Consider the following 10,347-nt stretch of genomic DNA (forward strand, 5'->3'; position numbering starts at 1 on the left):
TCGCATAAGATATGACGTAGCTCGAGCAACTCTCCCGGCGGTGGAGCAATTAACTCGTTAGACAGAACTAATTATGTAGCAGCCTGACAGCGTGTGCTAACAGATTTATCATTGTACTGTGTGATGGACGGATGAAGAAATTATGTGTTTGTTTGAGTATGCGTGTATGAGTGTGTGTGTGTTTGTCTTAGTGTTTGTGAGTGTAACAGATTTACCAATGTACTCGTACTGAGTGATGGACGATGAAGAAATTATGTGTTTGTGTGTGTGTTTGTTGAGGCTGAATAATGTGATGACAATAATTTAACTCACACTTCATAAAATTAAAGCTAAAATCTCTCAATATAACCACACCCTCACCCGGGCAAACTTACCGTCGCATAAGATATGACGTAGCTCGAGCAACTCTCCCGGCGGTGGAGCAATTAACTCGTTAGACAGAACTAATTATGTAGCAGCCTGACAGCGTGTGCTAACAGATTTATCATTGTACTGTCTGATGGACGGATGAAGAAATTATGTGTTTGTTTGAGTATGTGTGTATGAGTGTGTGTGTGTGAGTGTAACAGATTTACCAATGTAATCGTACTGAGTGATGGACAATGAAGAAATTATGTGTTTGTGTGTGTGATTGTTGAGGCTGAATAGTGTGCTGACAAGAATTTAACTCACACTTCATAAAATTAAAGCTAAAATCTCAATATAACCACACCCTCACCCGGGCAAACTTACCGTCGCATAAGATATGACGTAGCTCGAGCAACTCTCCCGGCGGTGGAGCAATTAACTCGTTAGACAGAACTAATTATGTAGCAGCCTGACAGCGTGTGCTAACAGATTTATCATTGTACTGTGTGATGGACGGATGAAGAAATTATGTGTTTGTTGGGGTGTAGTGTGATGAGATATTTAACATAATCTATTTAAATTATCATGATCGGTTGTATGAATAAAAAACTACAAAATAATTAAAAAGTTTTTATTGAAAATCACAAAGTATCACATAAAAGTTATGAGACATTGCACAAACCACTGAAACCTATACAATTATTTATTTGTTACATGAATTGATTTATTTTAAAAGAAGCATGATCTTTACAGCGATACCTATACTTATTTGAAGCCTCTGTCTTTTAGATAACTCATTTGTCAACGAATATCTACTATTTTTGATTCGGGTTCGTGAAGTTTCCATAGTACACGAGTGAAACCGTTGGCAGAAGTCAGTTCAAAACTAAATAGAATTGAAAACAGATTGAATTCAGTAAAATCTATCTTCAAATGGTCAGTAACCCCAATAAGAAGCGCTCTGCTTTTAAAATTATATTGCCAAAGAATTTTTATGCACTTTTTAAAGCCAATTTGGATGAAATTGCTCGTATAAAATATGATATCGTTATGTCTAGTTATAGCTAAAATGTCTATGAATATTCTTTATTACTATTCAATATTACCTATTCTTAAGGTATTTGAAAGCGATTTGATTTGTAGGCTTTATTAAATTTTCTTTTTTAGTGACGACTTTTATGATTCGATTAAACAGTTACTTAAGCTATTTAAGAGCTAAATTACAAGTAACTTAATAATATTTCGAATTACTATGAAATGTGATTCGAAGCAAATTAAATCAGAAAGTTGCACAATGTTTAAACTATTTACACTTTTTATTTTTCGTTGTTAAAACTTATTTTTATGCGTTAGAATGAGATGTTTATTAATTAATTATTTCTAAAAAAAATACAGAACGTTTTCTGGTTTGTAATCGACTTCCTTCGTCATCATTTTGCTAATGAAATCAAAATAGACAGACAGTCAACTAAGTAATTGAACTTTAAATATGTATAAGTTTTCATTATTCGACCTAAAGTAAATGGTTTAATATTGATTAATCCACAGCTTACTTTAACTTATGTATTTATCGACAGTGACTTATCAAATATTTTTGTCCTCACACACCCCTGGCTCTGGAGGGATCGTCAGACTATTCGTCACGTGTTTTGTAGGCTCCGTATGTTCCTGAAACAGAAAAAAATAGGTTCAAATCAGTGATTAATATGTTTATCTAATGATAAATAATTTATATTTAGTTACTCTGGGCAGTAACTGAGAAAGTTCTCAAGAGAATCTACAAAAGCTAATAATATAAAACTGAATCAATTCCTGAACCGACATGAAGTTTTTAGTTAATAATGTTTGCCATAGGTACTCACATGCTCGGAGTCAAGTATGTCCATTTCTTGTACGTTCTTCATAATCTTCTGCGTCCTCTTCTGCGCAGAGGCTGCTCGCGCTTGCAGTATCTGTAACGTACTTAATTTAAGGATATCAAAAAATATCTAAAAGTATAGACGTCCGCAAAAATGCAATCGGAACTCTTAAACCCTTTATTCCTCGCTTTTGTTAGTGATTTCTACGTTGTATTTGTAAAACTGGTGTCATGTTTTAAAATGCTAGTGGATGCTATAATCGGTAGCTTCTTCCTTTTAAAAGCGTCTCCTATGTCTCACATTACGTAAGTCTCGCATTGCAAATGATTCATTTCAAATGTTTACCGATCTAGCTTAGACAGCTTATATTGTCAAAAGTATGTATTTGGTGGTTCGACTTATTTCAAGCCTACTTACAGATAGCCTCCTCTGCTCAGCTTCAGCCAACTTCTCCTCGATGTCAGGCAGGCTGATCTCCGGCTGTACTGGCTGCAGCAGCCTCTGCAAGTGAGGGGGAGGGGTGGACGGCCTCTTGGCTGCGTCAAACTCTTCTAGCGGTATCTCGAAGGCCACGGCTGGAAATTGTGAGGGACGGTCAATAATTGTGCCTATAAGTTTACAAATTATGCAATTTTGAATACATATTTTTGAAATGTTTAGTCGTCAAGGGGCCTAGTAGGTTTTCGATACTATTTTAGTGATTTTAAAATGCTATACTTTACGCATACTTTAGAAATCATCAATATGGAAAAATATTAACTGCTAATGCACGTATCAAAGTTTAAATAAATATTTTGTAATTCATGGCTCCTTCCCGCTTATGGATATATAAAACTAGCCTATGTATTATTCTCATACAATAAACCTGGCAAGTTTCTTCAAATCTATTAAAAATATTCAGTAATTAAAATATTCAGTCGAAGACGAACAAATAGTTTTTATTAAAACTCACGTGGCTTCGGTATAACCGGCGTCTCAGGCAGCACCACAGTGGGCAGATCGTCAGGATCATCATGGTGGTGGTTCTTCACTCCAGCGCCATTAGAAGCAGTCTTAGCAGCACCGTTAGACGTCTCCTCGGTGACCGGGACGGCTGTGCTTGAGGAGCCGCAACCCATTTTGAACTTTAATGTTTTTAGCTGTAAAGTAAAAATTGGGATTTATGCTGATGAAAGTTGTGGTGAATTAAGTTGTTGTTAATTTTCTTAGGGTCACTCATACTAGCGTTTATGTGCTGAAAATTATGATTCGTATCTTTCAAGCGTTTGGAGTATATAGATAGAAAATTATACTTTGGAGATAGATTAAAAAAAAATTGATGAATGATTAAAGAAGAAAAATACGTACCGCGGGAAGTGCGTTAGTATCAGATCAAATTATAACTGAACGATAAAGATTTCTTAACAATATAAGATTCAGTATTACAAGTTTCTTTAATATTGTTGTTTTATCTTTGTTTAAAAAATATCATGAAATAGCTCGTGCAATTAATTATACCTGAATGATTCTGCCAATAGCGATTGAGGTTAGTAAGGCATTGAGGTCAATCAAATCTATTGAAGAGCCGTAAAGAATACGCGCGAAATACGCTTTGATTTGGAAGTGTTAAATAAATATGAACTTTTTTCACGTTGGTATAGAGTTCAAAATAATACTAGGTTAAAGTTTTATCGTTGTTTGTAAAAATAATGTGTTATTTATTTTATATCTGTTACTGAAGCTTAATGAAAAATGTGGTAATCCGTGATTTTCTTCAAGACCTTTATTCTCTTATTATATTAAAAGAAGTGTGAATTTCTTATGATCCGGTACACCTCTGCTTAGCCTTTAATGGTCCTTTGTGTTACATCTAGTCCAAACCAATACTTAGTCCAATGACCTTTTCAGGCAACTAAACAAAGACAGCCAAAGGCCTAACCTCATTCCCATAAATCGATTCCATTAACCTAGCTGTAATCAAATTAGACCCCCCTTGCCCTTTCAGGGGGTTTTTGAGAAATGCCACACTGTCTAGCATGATAAAAGCTGGTCATTTATCATTTAAAAGGCTACTTATAGAAACATTGGCGCTATGTAGGTGAGCTCAAAAGGTCAACTGTTTGCTACGGCGTAGCTGGTTGCTACGAGCGGCTACGAAGTTGAAAAAAGAAAGTTGGTTTCGTAGTATTTTTACTTGCAATTGACATTGGGCAACATATTTGTAGATAACTTCTGCCAACGGTTTCACTCGCATACCGTGGAAACTACTTCACGCACCTGGATAATAAATAACCTTTAGTCTCCCTGGATACATGGTCTCATCGAGGATGTGCTAAGCTAAAAATATTTCTCGATCTTGTAGATTTATTTAGCAAACTGTTTGCAGTGAACCTTTCTAAATACACTTATCCATTGTCTGAGGTCGAAATATTAATCCGATTTGAAGCCGTGAATTAAATGCGCTCTCATTAGTTCCTCGTAAACCGTTTGTTTTTGGATTGAACTCATTCCCAGTCGTGATTGTGACTAAGCAAATGTAATTTTGAACATTTATTATTATTTTATAACGAGCACTGGATCGGAAAGGTCCAATATTGTTGAAAAGTGCGCTTAATAGGAATAATTCGTCACCAAATATTTGAATATCTTTTGCATTCCGATGGCCTCTGATAAAATTGAGGGAGAATTCAGGTGGATTAAAAAATGTGATAATTTTTTGTGAACGACACTTGTATTTTTCTAAAAATGTTTTGTTTTTAATTCGATAGTACCTGCATAGATATAGTATATGCTTTTGCATATTAAAAGATTGTGTTCGATTGTGTTTGAACCGCAACCACGCCGAGCGACGCTTTCACAGAATTTTGTTCGCGAAAAAGTTTGATGGAATCTCGCTAATACGTACGTAGGTACTCTCGGTAGGTAATCTCGCTAATACACTTTCAAAGAACACATACGTAAAAAAACTTGCTTTCAAACCAGCACACTTCAGCTTAATAAACACCTGTCCTAAAGTCCAAACAGACACATTTGAATAAACTTCACTACAACTAAGCCAAAATGTATCTCCACCAGCCGAGCCAATCATACTGGGTAGTCAGAACTGCCAAGTATTAATTTGCAATACGTTGCAACGGCTGTTGCTTTCTCACAATAATGCAATATGCATCATTTGACATTGAAAACTGAGGAAGGCAGTATTTTTTCAATTAGTACTATTGATTTATTGTGACACAGGTCACGATGACTGTCCTTTTTTGCAAAAATATTATTTGTGTTAAAATAAATAAACTTAGTGTTATTAGAGTGTGGAAAACTGTGTTATTTTAGTAAGTAAAATAATTCTGTTGTAATTATCAATTAAAACATATATTAAAGTTTTACAAAATCCTTTTGAAGCTATCCAAAAGAAACCAAAACCTATCTAAATATTGCTCAAAGTTGTAAATGTAAATATATAATATATTAAAGTGACCAGCCACAAACTAGGTAAATGCCCTGTATCAATGAATAAACTTGCACATTTTAAAGTGCATATTTCAAGATTTAATGACATACAAATGAACACCAAGAATCACAAAAGCGCACCAACCTCGGAAACCAAAAATAAACATATTTATGTCAACTCATCCGTTAAGTGAAAAAAAGCAAAATAAATCAATATGGCGGACGTTGAACGGATGCTTAGCAATTTTTCAATCTGGTAACACCGTGGGCTCGGTGTTGCTATTTACCCCGATCGCGCCTGGGATAGGGGAAACGCGATGGATTGCTAGCAATATTTCCTGATTATATCCCGCCCGTTTGTTGGCTCCAGGCATGAAAGGCTGTATGGCCTCGTTACGTTTGCTTGCATTAAAAAAATGAGCAGATTTTTTTTGTCGGTGGCCACTTGTGTTTTGTTTTTTATTTGTTTTAAATTCGGAAGGGTTTTGCTTGGTGTGTGGCCTGTATTATAAGACATATTAGGTACTAATTGTTTCCCCTCGCGTCGTTCCGTCTGCGTCCCTAAGAAATTGTTCCCGTACCCGGGTAAATAATCTTACTAGACTCTAATGCCTGAGCGCAAGGACTAGCAAGGACATGTAAGGACTTTAAGTCCAGTTCAGTTAGTTCAGACTATCTATATAAAATGCCATTCATATCGGTTTAACAATTTTGGTGTATAGAGGTTGGGACAGACAGATTTACTTATGTATATTAAACATTTTAAAGGATATTGAAATAAGTGACATAATATAGACAGTTCAAAGGCTATGCTTCTCATTATCTCATGTTAGTGTATGAAATAGGCACACCAGGATCATAGTCAAACGTTAAGAACGGAATACTTGGGTATTTTATGTTTCTTTATAATAATGTCAACATGATATTACACAGGTAAAAACACGAAACACCCACGTGGAGATCTTTACTGATAAGACCTTTCCAAACGCCATCATTATAACATCATGTTTTCCTAGGAAATCGATTTGTTTACTCACAATATTAATTAATGTCACACGCGCCGTGAACGTTCCATGCTTATCTATCATACATTTATAAAATAGTTTTTTTTTCGTAGTTTCCCTGGGGCCTACTTTACGCACCCGGCAAAAACTTGCTGTAAATCATGGTGGCCTGGTGGATAGAGCACCAATATCTCAATGCGTCTTCTTCTTAAGTATATCTTGGACACCGATACGAACACATATTAATATTTAGCCTGAAATCACCAACTGCATTGAGCAATAATTGAGCAGTAATACTCAATCCTTTTCTGTGTAAGACTGTGCCTAACAGTGGTATCAAAAGGCTGATCATGATTATAAAGAGATGAGCTTAAAACTACCTCCGTTTAATGGGCCCCTAACTCATTCTTACAAACTTTCATATTTATAATATTAATTACTTAGGTAGAAATATTTTTAGTTTTTCCTTACACACGAACTCGGCTACACTCGAGAATAACTAGGTACTTTTAAAATATTTAGCAATCAGAAGTTTGTAATAGTTTAAAGGCTTTTCTGTTCAGTTTCTACGAAAAACCACACTCACAGTTAACTTGATTATTTCATTTAAAAAAGTAAACAGAATCTTTTGATAATGCCTTTAAGGAAATAATTAGGTAGGTAAAACAAATAAAGTTGAAAAGTTTGTTTGAACGCATACCTATATCTCTTTTTATTCTCTCTAGGCTACTTCTTGTTCGGATGGGCGAAATAGTTCCCACGGGATGCAGGTGAATCCGCTAGCGGAAACTAGTTATAAACAAAATACTTACCTATTAAGTAAAGAAAGTGAAACTGACAACTTATTATTTTGTTATTAAAATTCCACAAATATGTAAGTTCAACACTAAAAATAACGTTAATTGACTGTAATATTTTTTTAAGTTATTTCTTCTTCCCTAGGCGCACTTAAACTAACAACGACCATCGTAATTGCTAGATAACCTATTTATGTGTTAGCCTCAACCGGGAGTCGAACGGGCGACCCGTGCGATCGCCGCCACATCGTCGACACTACTATCAGGCGCGATTAATACAAATTTTATTCTAACTACTACACTTTTTCCATACGTTATGTAGTGCGACTGGATAGTTTTGATACTTGTGATTAGGAAATAATTAGGTGCATTTTTTTAAACTTAAAAGTAAATATGTTACAAAACTAAACAAGGCTGTGATCTGATCTGATTGCTTAGTTAAATCTTTCTAGTGCCAGTTATAGACGGAATCTGTACAACTATTATAAATGCGGAAAATGGTTTGTTTGTTATGCTAAATCTATTGAGATGACTTTTTTATGAGATGTGGGTTGTAGGAACCCTGAAAACTAAGGTCGGGTAAAACGGCAATTGCAGAATGAATGAAAATAATTATATTTGACCAGCAGCTAACCAACTAATCGCACTTTAATAGCCAACACTATGTGTGTCAAGTATCAAAACACGTACCGTGCTCAGTTTCAGGACTGTAACAATGCTTACATAGAAATTACTGGCGCTCGCATCGAACCCCTTTTACCTTTCAGCTATGGAAAGCTGTAGAGTCGCACTTTTGGACGTAAAATACTGACAAATTATCTGAGTATTAATAATAATATGGCCTCTGTAACATTTAATTGGCATAATTGGCATGTCTTAAATTAGAATAAGTAAATGAATGTGATAAATATCAAGAGTCTATAATATGCAGTTATACCAAAATTAATTTCAAGAGTGTTTCTGTGATTATTCAGAATATGAAAAACATAATTGCGATTAAATATAAGACATTATTAATTAAATTGCAAATAATTAAATACAGTATATTAATAACATGGTACCATAATTTAAACACAATATAGAAATAATACAACTTAAACATTAATCACAAATCGAAATCAGCGCGACTTAAATATGTATAAAACCGATATTGTTGTTTTGTGGTAGGAACTCAACATAATACGTAAAGTAAGTTAATTTATTAATGTGTTGTGTTCATTTATTTTGCTGATTATGAATAAACAGGCGATTGAATATTTTATGTGTGGAAAGCTTGTTAATGAAATAACATTGGCGCCTGATAAAAATGTATTCTGTAGTGGGCGGTATATTGCTGACAACATTTGCAAAGGACTGGTTTCGATTCCCGGGTTGGTCAGTGCAAATACTGGGCAGCATTATAAAGATTATTTCATATTTTTGTAATGTCTGCCAATTCAATGATGGTCGTCAACTATCTAACGAACTCAAACGCTCAATAGGTAGGTACCGTGCATATCTGTTAATTTGGTTACTAGAGATTCAATTTTGATATTAGCCCCGTACAAATAATACCAAATTCCTATCTACAGTAATCAGAACAAACGTCAGACGGATAGATTATTGCGAACGGCTATATTTGAATTAGGCGCCTTTTAGAATTTTCTTAGCAACACCTTTAAGTGAATTTGCTCCTGTCTTAATTAAATATATTAAAGTAAAATTAATTACCTAACAAGATGAATTTTTTGACGCCTTTTAGATATAGTGTATGTATATATGTTTTTTTTAATTGTTTTACTAGGATAGTTTTTTTTTGTGTTGTAAATATCTATGTATATAACTATGTAAATAAAGTTTCCCCCTAACAAGTGTTTTAAAATCATTCAAAATAATTCACCTCTTACCTTTATCAATTAAAATTGTCCATTGATTTTGAAGCAGACAAAATTTTTCCTATCACCAAAATCGACTCCACGCCACATGAGCCTAGTCGTCACTCATCGGGGCGAACAATCACCAACACCTACCATTGATTGCCGCTACATAATGCATAGACAGCCCACACCACCCCACCCCCTTGGCCTCAAATTATCCACCAACCAGCTACCCTGACCCCCGAACCACGAAGCCCAAATCCACCAGCCACCTAACAATGGTGAGCCCAAGGATCAAGATATGTTGGTCGTAGTATGCATGTCGATAATTTCGAATCGATTTTAATAATTATATGGTTGTAGCTCCCGTGGGTGTGTCGCGATTCCACTTGGACTCTTTTTTTGAGCTGATTGTCAATAGTTTGGGGGTGTTTGTTTTACCCTTCTTAACTTCGATACCGTAGAAGAATCTTGAGGGAAAGTAACAGCCGAAGCGATTAAGATGGAATTGAAGGACAGATAGGTAAGTGTTATGATAAGAACCATTGCGTTTTCGTAGTTTAATTAGGTATAAATATGTTCTTCTTCAATCTCATCAGCATAGGCATATAAAACAACTTACTACTGGTTGACTACATAATATACTTCAGTGTTGCTTATGAAAATCTATCTTGAATTTTAATGAAAAAAAGATTCTTTGTTACATTGTACATTGTTTTTGACTATTTCACAGCCAGTTATAACTTAATTCATTTTTCTGTCAGGTTTTCAATTATTTTAGAAAAACAATCGCATGCAATTTGCAGTTTTATCTCGATAGAATCGAGTTTTATCCGGGTTTTGCTAGATTTGACCCAGTTTGCAGCAATGCACGTCAAAAGCCTAACATAAATATAACGTTCTGTTCAAAAAATGGATTTTATTTTGTTTGAAAATTGTTTATTCAACAGCAAGTAATCAATTTGAAACTGACTGCTGTATATGGTTGTGTCATAATTGTTTTCAGAAAATTCATTGGTGCCCAGTTATCTTGTTTCTAGTTATTTTTTGTCGGAAC

At 34.8% G+C, this 10,347-nt stretch overlaps 1 protein-coding gene across 1 annotated transcript; it reads right to left on the reverse strand.

Annotated features, from left to right (window-relative positions):
* Window positions 1-965: 965 nt before the first annotated feature.
* On the reverse strand, window positions 966-7,654 carry LOC124633898. The gene is made up of 5 exons (XM_047169268.1): window positions 7,450-7,654; window positions 3,160-3,346; window positions 2,625-2,782; window positions 2,211-2,300; window positions 966-2,016 (listed from the first exon to the last, which is right to left on the reverse strand). Exons 2-5 carry the CDS (start codon window positions 3,323-3,325, stop codon window positions 1,933-1,935), a joined length of 498 nt encoding a protein of 165 aa, XP_047025224.1. The 5' UTR covers window positions 3,326-3,346; window positions 7,450-7,654; the 3' UTR covers window positions 966-1,932.
* Window positions 7,655-10,347: the final 2,693 nt, after the last annotated feature.

Source organism: Helicoverpa zea, chromosome 10 (assembly GCF_022581195.2).
Source record: "Helicoverpa zea isolate HzStark_Cry1AcR chromosome 10, ilHelZeax1.1, whole genome shotgun sequence".
NCBI lineage: Eukaryota > Metazoa > Arthropoda > Insecta > Lepidoptera > Noctuidae > Helicoverpa > Helicoverpa zea.